This window comes from Amphiprion ocellaris, chromosome 23, assembly GCF_022539595.1.
Source record: "Amphiprion ocellaris isolate individual 3 ecotype Okinawa chromosome 23, ASM2253959v1, whole genome shotgun sequence".
In the NCBI taxonomy this organism is placed as follows: Eukaryota; Metazoa; Chordata; class Actinopteri; family Pomacentridae; genus Amphiprion; species Amphiprion ocellaris.
In genome coordinates, this window is record NC_072788.1 from 20,028,744 (window position 1) to 20,048,448 (window position 19,705).

Sequence of the window (19,705 nt, forward strand, 5' to 3'; positions counted from 1 at the left end):
ACACACTGAGAAGAAGTACCTTGCATTTTGTACTGACACAGTTACATACCGGTACAGGACAATGTTACACTACACCATTGTTAGGGTCCATGTACAATAGCCCTGCTGGTGAAACCTGTACAAGTGAAAACATTTGAGTATACAGTGCACAAACCACAGAAAACTGCAAGAATTAGAATGTGTCATGTACACGCTATTGAAAAGTTGACAGCCTTAGTGGTTGATACTGAAGTTTAACTTTGGATGACCTCGAAAACACACAGGATGCTCAGTAGCTACTGTTGTAGCACACAGCGCAATTTGTGTGCAGAAAGGTTAACTTGGTACTGTGGACTCTTGCTACACCTATGGCAGCACAACTCCATGTGTTGGATGACATTTCCAGTACAAGAGAGCACCTGGGCAACAGCCTTTTCAACAGAGCTTCCCCCAGATTTATAGTGTCATTTGGAAAGACACATCACTAATGAGGGAGGCTTTATTATCTCATTGTTTTGATCCACTATCTCTGGGAAGATAATCAGTATTGCTATAGGCTGTAATGCTCGTGGGATCTGTGGCTCTGTAAGCAAGACAACAGCTCCTGCTTTGATGTCTTCAACTGGTGCCACTTACTTTGGGTTTGGAGGCTAGAAAAAATATGTCTGATGAAGTATATTTAGTAGTATATTTCAATATCTCTTAGCAGTTTACCCTATACCAGTTCTGCTTCAGAGTTCACCCTGAAGCAGAACTGGTTTAGAGTAAACTACCTGGTGGCAGGGAGCTGTCATGTCATCTTATGAACAAGGAGCTAAGGTCCCCAAGGTCAGCGTCAATTTTTTTAGAATATATCGTGTGGGTTTTGCATTCAGGATACCCTTGATTTCTGAACTTTGTTCCTCGTGGTTTGAGTAGAAGAAGGAGGGAAGATAGGAGGATACCCACAACTTCACCATCCTCAACAAAACTCTCATCATTAGCTTCCTCACCATCAAAGACCTCTTCACTGCACCACCTTCCACCTGAAGACCAGCTATATCCACATTCTTGTCTTCAGAGGAGATACATACACCGATCAGCCACAACATTCTGACCACTGACAGGTGAAGTGAATAACAGCGATCATCTTGTTATAATGTAACCTTCTGCTGGGAAACCATGAGTTCTGACATTCATGTGGGTTCCACGCTCCCCAGATCCAAGTCTTACTGAGCATCTGTGGGATGTGTCAGGGGGCTGCACAGTGGGGCGGTGGTTAGTGCTGTCGCCTTGCAGCTAGAGGATCCCTGGTTTGCGTCCTGGCCTGGGCCTGGGATCTTTCTACATGGAGTTTGCATGTTCTCCCTGTGCATATGTGGGGTTTCTCTGGGTTCTCCGGCTTCCTCCCACAGTCCAAAGACATGCTGAGTTTGATTGGAGATTCTAAATTGTCCGTACATGTGAATGTGAGCGTGATTGTTTGTCTGTGTGTAGCCCCGTGATAGACTCGGTTGCTCCTCCTTGGGGTTCCCTTTCATGTACATCTGCTGTAAACTGCTTTGGCAGAATATATTTATCTTTCTCTGTGCATGAATAAAATATATCTGAATCTGAAAAAAAGACTGATGACCTGTCCAGGGTATCCCCTACCTTCACTCTCAGTCAGCAGGGATAGACTCCAGCCCCCCATCACCCTAATGAGGATTATGTGGTGTATAGATGATGGATGGATGGAAGTTCTTCCCAATCTGTTGCAGAAGTTCCCATAAATGTGTGGCACTTGCAGGTTGCTTTGCTTTCACTCTTCTGTTTGTTTCATCCCAAATCAGCCCCATGGGGTTTAAGTCTGGAGACTGTGCTAGCCACTCCATGTTTTCTAGCTTACCATCTTGTTCTTTTAGGTTAGGGGGTTAGGGTTAAAAGCACCAAGTGTCCTGTATGTATGCATACAGTAGAGTTGCATATATGTATGTGGCACCAACAGTTAACCGTGGTTCACTGTTGGTACCACATACAGTGATGAACATACTGCACTACAGTGTAGCAAATACTAATTTGCGGTCTGTCCTTCCACATGATAGGCACTATGTCTTTCTTCGACGTTAAATAGTAATACTTTTGTGGAGTGTGGGCTGAATGCAGTTGGTTAGCCAATTATGAATTCATGAGGACAAGAGGACTCTGCAGGCCCAAAATGCTATAGAACATGCACAGCTGATCTGGTATGATTTACTCTTTGGAAGTATTTTCTTTATGGCAATGTATAACTTTGAAGCATGAGAGAACCTGGTGAAAATCCATACAGCTATTACTTGTTTTAATTCCTTGCTTCAGAACCACATACCTACTCATGTTCTGTACTAAACAAAGGAACTTGTCTTGAGTGCGTTCTAACCAATGCCCCTGACGGCAACAAGTTTTTTAGATTAGTACAAATTATGCAATCCTCTCATTCACCAGAACATCTTTGCAACAAGAAACAAAACAAAAACTACTTACGGAAAAAGTGACAGGAACTTACTGTTCTCCAAATACATTTTATACAAAACTAGACGGTGCATAAAAGATCAGCTCAAATCATGTGTCTAACAAATTCCAGTCATATGTCGTTTGTCCACATGCAGCTAGTATTTATGGAAGTAGGTCACATTTGACAGTCAAATCAGTTCACCCAAATGATAAAAGATACGTTTTCTCATTCCTGTCTTGTAGTACAGTATCTGTCTGGTCACGGTGTACATTTTGTTTGTTCAATCTTTCAGATGCCTGTCTGACTTGACCTAAAAACCATGGACATGAATGAAATTTAGTCATGTAATTACAAACATCATTAAATGCAAAACATTAAAGCAGTGGGGTTGAATAAAACCAATTACTGTTCTGATAATTAAAAAAAAGTAAATTTCAGAGAAACAATGTAGTGTATGTAAGTTCTGACAGAATTTTTTTTTTAATATAAGAAAACATATGACAGTTGACAAAACAAAAAGACCATGAAAGACATAGAAATTAAAAAAGACCATACACTTACTGTAAGATAATGTGTACTGTATACAAGAACAAAGGCTATCGTCCTGCTTAATTCAATTCAGAGAGCTTTGCCTCCATGCCAGGCGACTTCACTTTACTTCATGTACAGGTAGCTGGGTGGTGCGACAGTAAAGAGTCAGACTCTCCTTTCCATATCCCACAGAGTGCAGCCAAAACTTGCCAAGATTGTTAAAAAATACAACACAGAAACCAGAGGCCACAATCTAACAGTATAATTGGAGCAATGTGAAGCATGACTGAATATGGAATGAATAACACGGAGTTACTGTATGAGGTAACTAAACCTTGTGACTAATGATACAGTATTCTAGCAGTATCTGCTGCATACATACTAACTTCAATCACATCAGTTCAGGGTGGCAAATATTCATGAGCAGTTTGATCCAGTGGCACCGTCTTCATCATCAGGTGGGCAGGCAACAAAGTCAGCCAACATGGAGGCCATGGCTTCATCATGGAGCTGGAGGACAAACAGAAAGCTGTCGTTTTACATGTGTTTGATGATGATATCTACTTGAAGGTGGTTTATGGGAAATGTTACAATTACACTTTAAAGTCACTTAATGTGACTACATGACTAGAATATATATATATATATATATATATATATATATAACCCTAACCCTATATATATATACGTGTGTGTGTGTGTGTGTGTGTGCGATTTTATCGTCTTTCACATGATTCTTATGATTCAAGTAATGTTTCCAGAGGACCTGAGTGAATAGATAACTGTTGAATAGATATAGATATGTATTCCTGTGGCAGCGGTCACTGAATCAGTAACTGCTTATTGTTTTAAGGTAATAAGGAACAATGCTTCTGAATAGTACAAGTAGTAGTTTTGCAAAGGTACATAGAGAAGGGTGTAATGGAGAGGTCACAGGTAGGTCACAGTGGCTTGCAGAGTAGTAAAAATACTCATCACCCAATTTCAAAACAATGCTGTACTTGAAGCAAGGTTGTTCTTGGTTTTAGTTTTTTCATTCTTCATCACTTGACAGCCACAAATGATAAGAGATGAATCTAAACTCCTCCTAGCCACTGTGTACTGTGCATCTTGTCATTGTTCTCTGTATTTACTCTGAACAATCTAGTCTATGAATGCAGTGGCTTGTTTACACTGTCACTGGGATAAATCTGATTTCTGACTCCTCATCCTTTTTCTTCATAGCTTTTACATTTTTACATGTTCTGACTCGCTAGGTTACAGCAGTAAGTGTACCAGGTAAACACTGTCTTTATGTTTCTTTTTATTGGTATTCCTCTTGGTAACAGCTTTTTGGTAGAAACCTTTTTTTAGATAATCACTGCGAAAATAGGGAATTGTAAAATAAAGGGCTCAAACCTGGTTTATGACAATGACATGCTTGTGTTATGTTTACACTGTGCTATGATTTGTACTGGCCTGTGATGTGGATTGGTTGGACATGATTTTGAGATTGTTCGCATTTCAAATTACAAATTTAAATGGTGTCCTAGAGTCAGAGAATAGTCCTGATAAACTGGTGGTTATGTTAATGATTCAACATAGACTTAAATAATCACTGGCATATGTACAAAAGAACAAGTTGGTCTAAATTTTTACCTTTTTCTTCTCAGTGCTTTGCTCTGCTTCTTCCTCTTGTTGCCCCTCCTCTCTCTTCCTCTTTACACCTTTGCCCTCCTCTCCATCACTGCCCTCTTCTCTTCCTCCCGCCTCCTGCTGTTCTGTATCCATTTTGTCTTTTTTCAAATCAACTGTCTCCTCTTGCTCTTTAGTATTCAGGACTGCAGAGGGTTCAGGATCTGCTGGTGTGTCTTCTTCAACAGCTACTACCTGTTCCTCCTGGGGACTGGATGATGGCTGGTTATCACTCACACTGGCTTCCTGTGCAGGTTCAGCTGCTGACTCCTGTTGAGTTTAATAGATTCAACTTTAGGTGGAGAAATCTGTTTTCTTCTGACAACAAAATAATAACAATATTACCTCCATTAGTGCAATAGTGGGGGAACAAAAACACATAATTGAGGAAGGTCTAATAATACTCAGTATCTTAATATGTATAGACATTCCTGACCTCCAGAGACAATCTAGAACCCAGAGTTGGGTGAAGAGATCCATATTAATTATGATTAATAATTAAAAAAAAAAAAAAAACAATGGCGTGCACTGTACATGTCTCCAATTTACAATTTCATTTAGCAGATGCTTTCATCCAAAGCTACGTACATCTGAGAGTAGATACAACACAAGGTTAGTAGGCAGAGCAGCACTAAAGAACCACCGATATCCTGTTCCAAAGTCAGGGGTGCTAGTCACTGAGCTATCCAGCTGCTCCAGTGTCAACAACCCCACAGCTCAGTCGACAAGTTGAGTCATTTAAGTGCAACGCTCTGTTTCATCCTAACTATGTGTGTTAAAATGTGAATATTCTGTCAGAGGGAGGTTGGGAGAGATCTTGCCCTTTGGATTTTGCAGGTATTAAACAAATGAAATACAATAATCAGCTTTAGAAGTCTAGTCGGCCGATTTTGTTATTGTTGGACATAGTCAGTCTTCCTATTTCCTTTGTTCTGAATTACCTGCTTCAATGACTAGAATGTAACTTACACTTAAAACTGTGAGAAAATTTTGGTGATTATACATCAACTACCATTTCAACTTCTTTCAATAAACACCTCCAAACATTTTTAGCTTTTCCTTTTTTCTTGTGTTTGAGAGTACTGTAACACATTTTCTCATTAGTGTGGTTCAAATGTGAGTTTTTGAAGTTGTGGTAACTACCTGTGGACTCTGATTGGCTGTCTGTTCTTCTGAAGCAGCTGCCTGCTCGTTCTCTTTAGCTCCTTGCTCCCATGAACTTGCCCCCTCCTGCAACCCTGCACCTGTTCCTCCACCCTCCTCCTCAGTCTCCTCCCTCTCATCCAGTGCTCCTCCAGTCACACACAGGATTTGTGGCATGGTGGGGTCATTCATTTTTTCACTGTCATCCTCCTCTCCTCCTTCTCCTTCCCGCGCCTCCTCCAGGACTCCAATGCTCTCCACCTCCTGCACCTTCATCCTGTCATCTGCAAACAGTGCTCTGCTGGTCTGAATCTCCTCTATCCCTCCTTCAGCGTCTCCCTCCACATTAAAGCCAGACATCCCTCCTTCATCCACTGCTGCTCGGAGCACCTTCCCCTCCGCTATCCCCGCCTCTCCTCCCTTGTCCTCTCCTCCCTCTAGTGGAGGAATGTCCCCCTCTTCCTCCTCCTCCTCCTCTTCCTCCAGGTCTTCACCCTCTTCTTCATCATAGTCCTCATATTCCTCCCCATCATAAAATTCATCCTCAGCTAAATCGCTCACTTCCTCCTCTTCATCTTCCTCATCCATCCCTTCCTCCTCCTCCTCCAACTCTTCATCGTCCTCCATGTCTTCCTCGTCTTCCTCCTCGTCATCCGTGCTGTTGATGTTGATGACGGCTGAGTCTTCGTTGCTGGTGGGTGCTGGAGGATGCTGATGGAGGTGTCGTCCCTGCTGACTCAGCTGATTCTGCAGCTGGTGCATCTGGAGTGGTAGACCCATCTGGCTGGGCTGGCCTGGTGTGGAGGGCTGCATTAGCATCTGCTGGAGCTGGGGTCTGCCAGGCATCGAGTCTCCCAGTCCGCCAGGTGGACCTGTGAGTGTGCTAGAAGTCAGAGGTGGAACCAGGGAGACGACTGAGGCACTGGAGGGAGGGAAGGAGTTGATGGGGGTGGTGGAAGTGGTGAGGAGGGGAGAAGAGGTGGCCAGGTCATTTGGGAGAGAGGTCCCTTCTACTGTGGTTGTTGCTGCTGTGGTGGGGACCATGGTGACAGATTCTCCTCCTGGTAGTGTGACACTAGCGCTACCTGGTACAGCAGAGAGTATGTTCTGCGAGTTTGCTGCTGTGTCTTCTTGCTGGTTCTCCATATTGAGCATTCCTGGAGGAACGATCACCACACTGTCATCTGAGTCACTTTCCAAAGAGATCTCTACATCTTCTGTTTCCTCTTTGTCATATCGGACAAACACAGGTCTCTGACCCTCTGGAGGACCCAGTCCAGCAGAATCTGGCTGGTGGTGTGTGTGTGGAGACAGGATCATGTCTCCTGGAGCAGGGGTCTGGCCTGGCAGTCCAGGAACCAGGGAGAGGTGGTTCTCCAAAGAGCCCAGCAGGGAAGTGGGGCCCAGCCCAAGAGAGTGGCGGGTGGGAAAGGGAGGACCAGGAGTAGGACCTCCTAGGAGGGTTGGTAAAGTGAGTCCGGGAGCAGGTCCCTGGGAGGAAGGGAGCACTGGAGCAGTATGAGTGGGTTTCAGAGTGAGGGGTGGTAAAGGGAGGGCAACAGATGGAGTGCGGGGGTGAAGGATTGAGTTACAGATAGTCAGAGCCTCAGCACAGAATGACGAGACCTGAAAACATGAGGGCGGGGGGATAGAAAATCATTAAAAATTGTTAACTGGCAGACAGAAAAACACCTGCCACAAATACAAAGACAGTAAATAACGCTTACTGTGTACTGTTTGACCATGTCTCATCCATTGAGTTAAAGTAAGAAATGTATTTAGATCAGTTTCATCTGTTGCCAAGGTACTGTCAATTTAATGTGAGTATTCTATCAATTTAGACCATGTTCAAACAACATAACTTTACATACAATTTAGAAACTTATGAGCAATGTTCTAGTCTCTGATAAAAAAAAAAAATTAACTCTTGGATCTGTTATTTAAAGCAGTTGTCACATTTGTGAGTTCTCTAAGAAGTCACCTTGAGGTTGCGGTCAGTTCGTCCATTGCTGAGAATGGACACAGCACAGGTTAGAGGTGGAGGCCAACAGGGAGATGGGACTAGGACCAGAGCCAACAACAACCTGGAAATTTACAGATACATAACAGTTCCATAACTCCAGCATTTACATCACCCTAAATTATGTTACATTAAATTATAATTAATTGTAATGACAGTGCTTGTCTTCCTGCCTGGAAATGTTCCACCAAAACAATTCCCCCTTTCATTATTTTTGAAACACAAACCCAGCATAGTGACCGGGTGGCTTGTAACAACGGCCCCGGTACCCCATACTTCCACGGTACCCTCCACAGGGATAGGATATGGTTGTAAATCTGTGCAGTGTTATACCCCGATAATTAGAGCATACCCTCCAGTCCCCCTAGGCTGAGCCCAACTGAGCTGCATGGGGTGAAGCTCTGCCACGAGATGCTTAACAGTCAGCTTCCCTCCTGGGCCTGGCTTCAGAAGGGGGCATCAATACCAACAATCCTTATTACCAAATTCATTTAGGTCCTTTGATTGCTCTTAGTCTTTCAAGTAGTTGGTAAAAGATATACAAAAAAACAGAGCAATTTTTACCCCTATGGATAATGCAGCAAGACCAATATATTCTACAAAATGGGCTGGCTATCCCAACAATGACCTTAAAAATCCAGTAAAAGCAACCAATGAGTTTTTAAAGCCATTAGGTGAAAGCGTCCTGATTGTCAAGTCAGTTACTTGACACTGATCCAACAGAACGTGTGCTGCTGCTGAAGACCAGACTAGGATCAAAACACCCAGAAACAAAAAGAAAAGATCAGGCTATGCTGCAACAACTGCAATGGTGTTTTTTAAATTTTTTTTTACCTAAATTCATCACAAAAAGGCATTCATTAATATAGAAATCAACCCATACAAATCCTCCCAATGGAAACCATTGAAAGCAAGGGGACAATTTCAGTGATTAAAATACTTATAAACAAATCCATTGTGATGGAGTACAGAGTCAACACACATCATATGTTATTGGTTTGAATGAAGGTAGTACCTGTATAGTTCTTGTCGAGTGGTGGCACTACTATACTGCCCACTTATGCCCCATGCGGATTCACATGCTGTGCTGGTGCTGCACTGCTGCTGTTGTAGACGCACACACAGTGGTAACACCACATCATGGAGTCGCTGCGAGAAAATAAAACAGAACAAAAAAAAACAGGGTGACTGTTTTCTATTGAACAGTGTTCATTCTGAAATAAATAGCTACATGATGAAGATGGAGGGAAAAATCAACTATATAATCATCTTACTTAACACTATAGCTACACAAACCCATTGCAAATGACAAACATGATCCCAGTCTTATGTATTTTATGAGATTTTTTTTCCAGTCACATACAGCATCAAATGAATAAACTGGTTAGCTGCTGGAATGTGTGTGACATCAGCTGCTTTAATGCTGCTTTTGCACACTTTTACCAGACATTTACCTTGTGTATATCATCCTTTAGTAGTGTTCCACTGGTCTGTATGATTTGTGTCAGCCCTGTGGAAGAAAAAAAAGTGATTATACAGAATAACAGGAAGCCAGCAAAATCACAAGATAGGCATAGGATATGACGTAAATCAAAGCGAGATGGCATATCACCTCTGAGGGCTGAAAGGCAAGTGTCTTGATTGGCCAGAAGGTCTCCCTTCCTCTGCAGTGAAGGTCCAACTGCATCTGCCATGACCAATTGTTTTGTCCTTCGAGGGCCTGGCTTTCCTCCAGGAACCACATCAGCTGATAGACCTGCCCGGAGCTGATGAATGGGACCAAACCAAAAAGCAAAGTCAACATTTACCTACACCTACAAATGCTCAGTTTAAAAAAAAGCAAATCTTTCAATCTAGTTATTTTTCATTTTAACTTAAATTAAGCTTTAACACATTTAGAGTAACAGGCAGAGCAAGTTGAACCTACTTTAACAGACTCTGCCCCTGGTGTGATGTCACCAAGCAGGTGGCCAAAGAGGAGTTCTGAGTGGCTGGGGCTTCCCTGAAGGATGTTCGCCGAGGCTCCAGCTACCTGGACCCATAGTTCTAAGGTTTTATACACCGATACCCGTACTGAGCTGTGGGATGAAATCAAATGTGATGCAACTGAAAGGTTGACATAGGCAATGGGTTAGGCTAATGCATAGCGTCACATTTCTAGTATTGGGTGCAGTTTGGATTAAATCTAATAGTGAGCTTTGCAAATGGAAGGTGAAGTGCAAACTGACTAACACAAGCTGTAGCACTTCGCAAAACTGTTCCTAAATCTGTCTCCGCATGCAAATTGTATGGATGGTAAATAAACAGAAAGTAGACAATTATAATGTATGAGGAAGGGCCATGTGTGAACTGTCCATCACAGCTTTGACAAGATTTGTTTTGTAAGCCCCATATCTGGCATTTAATTTGCTCAGAAGACATTCAGAACACAAGATAGAACAGAGATCGTACGAGGTCTTGACGTAAATATGACATGCAGCTGCTTAAAGGAAGAATGTGGCAAATAGTCTAAAGGACTTGTTGGGCAGGATAAACAGTTGTATTTAAGTTAATGTCCCATGTGCCATTGGTTAGCTGCCCATGAGTTCAGTTTGGTTTGTTTGAACTCTTTGAGTAGTGTACTATAGAAGTGGACCAATGATCACTGACTCTGGTCATTTTTATTTTCCCATGTGTGTTAGAATAATTTCAAATAATTCAGTGTATGTGATCATCAAAAGAGCACTCTACCACAATAACAACAGTTTTCCAACACAGCAGAGCGCTGTTTTTTTTTACCCCTTTCTGCTGCAGAACAAACAGCCATCTGCTGTTTTTACATAAAACATTTAGCCAGTGATGTTGGTCTATAAATTATACTTTAAAAAAAAGACTTGCTTCCTTTTAATTTACATTAATTACTTAATTACTTGTCGGTCAGACAATGACCTCATCATACTAGTCAGCAAAGTTGTTAGTTATGTTCCATTTGCAGATGTCTAGGAAAAGCACATTGGTCAATGGTTCAGCACAGTGACCTGTATTTTGTAGTCAAGTAGAAACTTTGCAAAATAAATTATCAGCTGTTTGTGCCACTTTGAATACAGAAAAGTAATAATGCAACTTTTACTCCATTGAATAATTATTTGGAGCCCATTAAGCTCAGACTTGAGAATCAAGTAGTTTGTAATTCAAATTTAGATTTGTTGTGTGGTTTTGACACCAAACTCTAACCACACATTTCAGTACTGGCTCCATTGTGTTTACACTTATAAATACCAGGGTTGCGTTTTTCTGCATTGTGATGAATGGCAGCAATCCTTACTTTCTCAAACAGGTAAAGAAATGAATAAATCTGATTCTGCATAAAAAAAATGTGTGTGTGCAAGGCACAAAATCATGCACATAATCATGTGCACACCATGAAAATGCAAACAAGCAAAAAGTGAAAAGTCTACATCATTTACCTTCTCGAATTAATCCTTTTTTACAGGGCTCTTTAAAACATTTTTTACCCTTGTTTGTACACTGTGCACTCACTATTCTAAGTTAGGAATAGTTAAATGGAACAGGTGTAGAAGCCTGTCAGTTACCTGTAGGCTCTCTGTTGTCCCACACTGGCTTCAGGTAGAGGCGTCCAGGCAGACAGGGTTTGAGAAAACAGCTTCTGTAGTACTGCAGCATACTGAACCATGCCTCTACGTACTCTGTAATACATGCAGTGCAGACGCAAAGGTGGCAACACACAACCATCAATGTCATACTGACACATTAAGTTTGTAGTTTGAAGACTGAAAAGTGCACAGAAATCTTGTGTGGTGTTTGTGTGTGTGTGTGCGCATCAGTACTCACACTGTGATAAGACTTGACAGGATCTCCAGTGTGTCGGTGTGAATAATAGGGAGGACCAACAACCTCACACTTCCATCACCTGTTAAATTCTGATAAAAACAAAGGATACAAAGAACCAAAAATGAACTGATCAGTATCGTTAATGTTTACTGGGTATTCATGCACATACAACGGTGCAAAATTAAGGGAATCTATTCATTATTTTTGCCTGTTCATATGTGCATACGTGCACTCACTATGCTCTTGGAGCTGACAGCAAGGGCTCGACACACCAGGTTGAGTATTGGTCTAACAGGCACACGGACAGCTGATGCGGGATCCACTCTGTTGGACAAGAGGAACATAACAAATACCTGAAATATTGGAACTGACTTGTGTACACTACCGCTGGTTTTGATTTTTGTTTTTATCTTAAGTGAAAAATGCATTAAATACACTGCATCTGCTGTATTCAGTACTTAGTTATAAAAGTGTTTATCCTTTATCTATGTTAACAGGACATAGTTTATTAAAGCTACAAATTTCAGAAATCAAATTTCAATTAAATAAAAGGGGGCAAGACTTTAAGTAGTTCAAAACCAAAACTATTTACAGTGACAGAGACCACAATGTGCAAAAAGGATCATTTTAGTAGTTTGGGTAAAATTACCATTTAAATGATCTTCTTTTAAAGTTGTACGTGTGCCTGTTTTGTACCTGAGGGTGTGTTTGAGTGCCAGAGAAACAGCAGTGTATCTGTGTTGGAGCTGCAACAACAGCAGGGGATCTGTTTGGTCAAGATGTGGAAAGCTCAGCTCCACCCCAGGACCTTGATATTGCACCGCTCCATCTGTGACAGCAAACAGCAATGAAGTCTGAGCGTTGTAAATTGTCAGCAGACAGCACACATATAAAAAGACAAAACTCATTTAAACGTGTTAAACTGTTAGGACATTACTTATTTTTAACTAGCAAAAAACTTAACAATGTTCACTAAATGGCCTATATATCACCACTGATAGAAAAGCATACCTGTTTCTGCACCTTGGTAGATCTGAGCCAGCAGGGCATTGGCTGAGGCCAGTAGGCAGTGAATCTGATTGGTCCAGCCCTCAGCTCTGCCTGCACCCACTCCTCTATCCAAGAGGCCTCCCAAACAGGGAAGACGACCATAACACTGACAGGCCATCTGACAGGAAAACAATGACCCAGAGAAAAATAATTTCATAAGCATTCAGAGGAGACAATCAAATTGTAGAGTTCTATACTGGCTTACTACTTGTTTGGAAAGAATGACAAACCTCTTGTGTTTTCCTGTTGGAGCTGTCCATTTTGGAGAGGAAATATGCTCCTAGTTTATCCTTGAAGGAAAAAAAATACACACATTTGACCAGAAGCTTTTGTCAAAATTACTAAAAAATATATATACCAAAATTAAAAGTAATACAGGTTTAACTTAAGTGAACATTTTAGCAACAACTCTTTCACTTCAGTTCTTTCACTCTCCTCTATCTCATCTGCCCATGAATATGTCTCACCCTGAGGGATCCACAGGCTCTGGGATAATAGGTCATACAGGCTGTCATCCCCTCCATGGCTGCCAGCTCACACTGAAGAACAAACAAAATCTATCTGTTATCATGGATTGTTCAACGGCTCAGTACTACAGCTGCAACTAATACTTTTTTTTCCCATTGTCAATTTTTATTTATTTATTTTTTTTAATGAAAGACTTCCTCATTTAGTTACTAAAATGTCAAATGTGGAGAAAACTGCACAGTATGGCATCTTGAGATAAAAACATGAAAAAAGCACATTCTATAGATATATTGTGGTATCACATCATGCTTATGAGACTTCAGCCTCCATATATTGTACACTATATTTCACTGCCCTGCGACCTCACCTCTGTCTTCAGGCCAAGCAAAGTTGTCAGGATGCCAAGGACTGAATTGAGGCCAACCTCCCTGGTCAGCTCTGGTAGCTGGGACGAGTAGTGCAGCAGGTCCTTCAAAATGTTCACTGCTAGTTGGATGGTCTGAACTGGAGCCTGAGACTAGAGAACATCAACAGAGAAATCTGAAAGGACTTCGGTCTGTGAAATTTTTCAGGCTTCCAACTAGTCAAAATTCTGCAATTATAAAAGTACGTCTATGGTTTGTTTTAATTTATTGATCTATCCTTTATTTACACTGACAACACAAAACATACAGAAGCATTTAAATTGCAGAAAAAACTTGAGGACAACAGTAACAGGATATATTCAAAACTGCTAAATGGAGTCAGATCAAGACAACCTTGAAATTAAATAAAAAATAGTAATGTTGTAGCAAGAAGTATTGTGATAAGCACTAAGGTTGACCAGTAATACATACATTTGAACAGAAAACAGGATAAACCCAAGCTAACTTTAAGATCTAAACTTTACTCAGATGTGTCCAGGTGTAGCGTGTGCAGATGCAGTCAATAGAAGACTCAATTAAAATTTTTAAAGTTCCCATATTATGCCCTTTATCAGCAAATTAATTGAAGTCTCACATGTCCCCAGAATGTGTTATTCCATTTTGAGAGATGGTTAATTTTATGAGAAAACAGCTGAGCTGCTGTTCACGCCCCCTTCAGAGGAAACCTCTAGGTATCTATGATTGACATCTGTGATTATGACAACCACGAAGCACAATGAAAAATGGATTGTCACCATATAGGACCTGTAAAATCAGTCTGAGACACACGTATCATCATTTTCAGATAATGTTATAATGTCTTTCATTATTTCAGTATTTACAGACCCTCTTGCCAGCTTGAGAAACGCAGTTCTGCGCTCTAGTGAAGCAATGAATTTGCCCTAACTGCAGCTGTGAGATTTGTCGTCTGCACAGCGAGAGGAATTATACAGATACATGTTAAAGACCGTATGTCTCTTCTGAATGACAGAGAAGGCTTGATGAGTTCTAGAGTTAACACATCCATGAACCTTAAAGTATTTTGATATTATTGAAAATTTTCCTCTTGACATATTTAGACAAGCAAATGTTTGATCCTGTTTGAAATAGTGCCTATCAATAAAGGGGTTTAGTCAAACAAATGACACATAAAATAGAAGAGCCTCCTTTGGGAGTCATAGACAAAACCAGTCCTATTTAATCTCCTCTGACAACTACAATCTGGTGTTCTTGTTAAGTATGATGTGTAATCATGCCAAGATCTAAAGACAGGGATTCAAACCCATGTATGGTAAAAAAAAGATACCTGAAGTCAAAAAAAAAAATGCAACACCATAATATAATGTAACTACGTGATCACGACCTGGCCTATATGCTTGAATAAATAGGAAACAGACAGATGTTAAATAGTAACTTCAGATTTTTGTGACTGTGGTCACTTGCTATTTGCAGATGCCTGACTTTGGAAAAGTCACATGTGCTTGAGTGATTTCACATCAATTGGGGCATCTAGCTTTAGCCAAGACCACTGGCAACTTGCATCCAATTGTTGTACAAGAAATATATCACATTGTTCAAATTCAGGTCAGTTCAGTTTAGACAGGGCATTACTGACATGCAAATACTGTCAGACTTGTCAAAATATTATTACATAGTTAAGATTTAGATAAATTACTAATATATCTACAGTGTATCGTTTGCATGTGTGTGCATGTTTAGGACATTCCCTGTCCCTCAGGTTGTGGTGTGTGACATATAGTAGGCAGCCAGATATGTCCTGTCACTTTATCCTAGAAGTATTTTTAATTCTTGGAGCTCATTAAGCCCTTTGAAATCTGCCAGAGATGAGCTAGAGAGATTTAAATCTCACTAAAATGTTGAGGGGGCATTTTAAAAGAGCAGTACACTCATAAAATTCAGCAAGCCAATGCCAGGAACTGGTAATCAATTATGCAAAACACCTACAAGAAGTTATTTCTGCTAAAGGAGGCAATAGTAGCTTCTGAGGTCAAGGGTGCACATCATTTTTCCACTGAAGAATATCAAATATTTTGATACATATGTTGAAATGAATAAAAAAGCTAATTGTCTTTGTGGTGCAGTTCAAATATATCACCTTTATCTGTAGACTTTTGCAGAGGGTTCAACATGTACATGAATGTGTCATACCTGTATGACCTGCTGCAGGGAGCGCAGCCAGGAGAGGCAGTGTTGCTGGAAGAGATCACTGGAGCTGTCTTTAACCAGCATAGCAAGAAGGCAGAGCCCCTCAAACCTGCACACACACACACACACACACACACACACACACACACACACACACACACACACACACACACACACAAAATGGCAGTTGGTTTCTCGATGTTTAGGTCTATTTCCTCTTAGAGTGTTAAATACATGGAGCATCACATAGCGGTAGGAACCACAAGTGTCTCCAAAGAGAAAGAGCTGTTCAGATTTATGCAAGGAACAATAGCTGTTACTTCTTAACTTAGTTTTAATTATAAATGTTCCTGACATGGAGACAGGATTGATCAGGATCTAACAGCAGATGAGATGTCACAGAGTCACAATTTATCAGCTACAGTTAAAAATTTTGCGACTGTCCTCAAGTTCACTCTTGATCTTTCAGTTTCACTGTGCAAGAAATCAGACATAAACTGGGCTATTAGTTATTTCGACAGGAAAAGTGACCACCTATTTGTACTTTTTTCTGTAATATTTACATTTTTATTTGGTATTTTATATTTTTATCTATTTTAACATTTTGTTTTTATAAAGCCTGGTGGACATCACTGCATTTCACTGCCATACTGTATGCGATGAGTAAAGAAATCTAATTTAATCTAATCACACGTTACAGGACGGCTTATCATGAAATGATGTGACTTTTTTGTTCTCTCTACTTTTGGTGACACGATTTTAATCTTATTGTGCTGAATAGTTTTAACCGAATTTCCTGTAAGTTTAAAGCCGAAATAATTCAAAACCTATCGTACTTTTTGTATTAAATAAAAACATTTCACTTGCAAATTGCTCCTCTTATCTGTCTGTTACAGAAAAAAACATGAGCCGATCATTGCATCCCTTGTGCCTTTTAAGAATTCCTTTTTATTAGGAGAATCCACAAAGACATATCAACATAGTGTGTGGTGGGGGAAATCCCTATATACCCTGCCTGATAGTCAACACTGATATCGATATCATACCGAAATACACACAAAATGAAACAATAACATTAGAAAACCATTGCTAGTGGTACTGATACCTGCTGGAGCCTGACTAAAAGCAGTCATGTCTTACCTGGTCTTGCTCGAGCCCAGTTTGGCATTGCTGAAGCCCACGAGACCCCCGACTGCGCCGGCGCCCTGCACAGAGAAACACCAGAGGTAACTAAAAGTGGAAGGGGAACACATTTAACCAACACAGCAACAGCTCACACTGTTCCACATAGTATCTCCAGGTGTCATCTCACTGGACAACAAAGCCTGTAGCCGCTGTAGCACAGCGACAGTAGGCTAACACATAACTAGCTCTGAAAGCCTTCGTGCCTCCCCAGGCTGGGCTCTACCTGCGTCGGGAACACGCCATGTTCTCTGTAGTTGGCTAGTAGAGCAGGTAAATACTCTGGACGCTGTTCTTTCAGAACCGACACCAAACCTTCTGTAAGTCGCATAGCAGATGGGCCATGCAGCCAAGTCGATGTAGCCATCTTGCCTCTCCGCCTTAGCGTACGTCACCACTGTGCGACACAGTGACGTCGTTTGAGTGCATTCTTTGTTGTAAGCAGCCGTGGTCCACAGTGTGTCACCGAACAGGGGAAATTCTGCTTGGAGAGCTGCTAGTTGTAGCGATTTTTTGCCTACTAATGGCTAATGACCGGCTCAGAGCTCTGGAGGACACAGAAAAGGAGATAGCATCGGTCCTGCAGTGTGCCGGTGAGGACATATTTCTCCCAGCAAAGCCGCTGAAATATTTAGACTGCGAGGCTAAAATTGTTTTCTGTGTTACTGCTGTGGTAAATCCCCGAGCTGCAAAAATTCTTCAGACAGGGTTCCAATAGTCAGAAACATTTGTCTGTGTGGTAACCAAATTGGAGCTAAAAGTTGAGTCAATCTTTGATGCATTCATCAGAAAATAGGGAACAAATGACAAATTCAACATTAAGACTTCAGATGTTGGTACTGCATATGACTGCAGCCTTTTAATGGCAAAAAGCAATGAATGTACTAGTTTTAAGTGTTTGTGTGTAATCGCTGAATTACTGTAAAGTTAAAATCAGGTTTCTGGCATGGTTAAAATGTCATAACTTATGGCAGCAAAGATTCTTACCATGTAGGTCATGGTATATCGAAGTGTTAAGGTGGAGACAAGTAGACTTGCTTGAGTTTCTTAAAGATGTTTGAAGCCAAACTGAAACAACCACCGCAAATCGTAGGAGACAACACTTATTAGTCACTTACAGTGCAGTTCTGAGACATCTCCAGCAACAGGTTAACACCCCTTAACATCTCAACTAATGTGATCCGAGCACTCAGATGATGGCTGGGGGGCTCATATGTGACCTCAGCAATCCCACATAAGTCTCAATACCTGGGACACCCCACCACTTAGAGTTGAAGAGGCTTTTCAGCAAGTCCAGTTGCCTTCATTTTAATATAGTCATGAACTGATGTATGGTATTTGATAATTGCTGATGTATGGTATTCCTGGCAGGTAACATTGTCCTGGAACTCTCAAAAGACAAACCCAATGCCAGCTTCCTTGACAGACAGCTGGTCCAGTTCCAGAGCTCAGTCAACCGAGTGGAGAATGAACTGAGTTCCCAGATCCGCTACCTCACACAGGTTAAACGCACAACTGTAGTACTGTTTCAACAACACAGCTGTAGTGCCTGATGAACCTTGTTCTGTTTCAGAAAGTGTGTCACCTTGACTGGAGTATAATTGTTATCAACCTTTTTAGGTGTTTATATTTAGTATAATATTCACGGATACAGTGCTGAGTATATACATATCACTCTCCCCAATAGTATGACAGCTAATTAGTACTGTATCTCTGTATTGAAAATTAGGCTTTATAATAAATATTGTGTTGCCTTTTGGAACATATTTGCATAAATCTTAGTATTCATAATTAAGTGGTAGAGCAGTAAGTCAAATCAACAAATCAAAACTTGAAACAAATCAAACTTTATAGATGAGCTTCACAAATACAGTCATTGCTGCTTTGACAAATCAAAACAAATTTAGACAGAATGCATTGTGTTGTGAATAGTGGACTCAAGCTCATTTTCTTGTCTTTTCTCCAGGTAGCTACTGGTCAGCCTCATGAAGGTTCCACTTATTCAGCCAGGAAGGACTGTCAGATGGCACTAAACAGAGCTGAGTATGCCAAAGTCAAACTTGGAGAACTGGGACGAACCTGTGAAGTCATGTTGGAGCAGCAGCAGCAACAGCAGCAGCAGCAGACATGAGAGCAAAGAGGGCAGCTTCCTGACTGCTGGGACTGTAGCAGTACTTCATTCTGATACCCGATGGGACTTTATTCCCCAATTCTACTACCAGTGTTCAAATCTTTTCGCAGATACTTTTTACTGTTCTTTACATACACAACTATTCCAACAAACTTATAGGATGACTAAAAGAAAGAAAATATTTTTTGTTGTTGTTTTTTTAATGCAAGAAATCTGTTTTTCTATATGATGTATGTTGCATTTCTGGTAATATTTTGTTGTTGGGTGTTTCATGATAATTGGTACAAATAGCAGGCCATATGTACAAACTGTTAAGATACTTTTAATACAACAACCAGGAAACGTGTTGGAAATGGTTTCATTATAGTTAATCAACACTTTTGCTTTTAGTGCTGCAGAATGAAAAATACTTTCCCTGAGTTGTAATCATACAGAGGGAACTTCAACAGAAGCATGGTGCTGCCAACAGAAGTAGAGTCATGAAAGTAAATATATGAGAGTGCACAACTTTGTCCTTGACCACAAATATCCTCATTTGGGTTATATTTACTCCTAAACTCAGCTTTTCCGGAGTTCAGACTTGAGAATGTGAGAAGTTTAACGCATTTTTAATTAACAGGTGGCTCAAAGATGCAGCTACATCTGCTGTATATCTTTCAACATTCAACAATTGA

General features: G+C 40.8%; 2 protein-coding genes across 2 annotated transcripts; one reads left to right on the forward strand and one right to left on the reverse strand.

Annotated features, from left to right (window-relative positions):
* Positions 1-2,879: 2,879 nt before the first annotated feature.
* On the reverse strand, positions 2,880-17,292 carry pelp1 (proline, glutamate and leucine rich protein 1). The gene is made up of 19 exons (XM_023263627.3): positions 17,127-17,292; positions 16,859-16,923; positions 15,722-15,827; positions 13,516-13,665; positions 13,148-13,219; positions 12,911-12,970; positions 12,642-12,798; positions 12,327-12,459; positions 11,867-11,954; positions 11,631-11,719; positions 11,372-11,485; positions 9,727-9,877; positions 9,412-9,565; positions 9,254-9,309; positions 8,815-8,948; positions 7,761-7,863; positions 5,780-7,405; positions 4,601-4,906; positions 2,880-3,472 (listed from the first exon to the last, which is right to left on the reverse strand). The coding sequence occupies exons 1-19, from the start codon at positions 17,265-17,267 to the stop codon at positions 3,380-3,382; spliced, it is 3,798 nt and encodes a 1,265-aa protein (XP_023119395.2). The 5' UTR covers positions 17,268-17,292; the 3' UTR covers positions 2,880-3,379.
* Positions 17,293-17,324: 32 nt separating this feature from the next.
* Positions 17,325-19,377, forward strand: med11 (mediator complex subunit 11). The gene is made up of 3 exons (XM_023263629.3): positions 17,325-17,493; positions 18,272-18,402; positions 18,867-19,377. Exons 1-3 carry the CDS (start codon positions 17,424-17,426, stop codon positions 19,029-19,031), a joined length of 366 nt encoding a protein of 121 aa, XP_023119397.1. The 5' UTR covers positions 17,325-17,423; the 3' UTR covers positions 19,032-19,377.
* The last annotated feature ends 328 nt before the right edge of the window (positions 19,378-19,705 follow it).

Bases quoted from the DNA above. Each gene is read 5' to 3' on its own strand.
- pelp1 (XM_023263627.3), bottom strand. From the start codon at position 17,267: ATGGCTACATCGACTTGGCTGCATGGCCCATCTGCTATGCGACTTACA. The intron at 12,799-12,910 runs GTTTGTCATTCT...TTTTCCTGTCAG, and splicing joins CCAACAGGAAAACACAAGAG to ATGGCCTGTCAGTGTTATGG. The intron at 9,878-11,371 runs GTAACTGACAGG...TTCATCCCACAG, and splicing joins GGACAACAGAGAGCCTACAG to CTCAGTACGGGTATCGGTGT.
- med11 (XM_023263629.3), top strand. From the start codon at position 17,424: ATGGCTAATGACCGGCTCAGAGCTCTGGAGGACACAGAAAAGGAGATA. The intron at 17,494-18,271 runs GTGAGGACATAT...TATTCCTGGCAG, and splicing joins ATCGGTCCTGCAGTGTGCCG to GTAACATTGTCCTGGAACTC. The intron at 18,403-18,866 runs GTTAAACGCACA...TCTTTTCTCCAG, and splicing joins AGATCCGCTACCTCACACAG to GTAGCTACTGGTCAGCCTCA.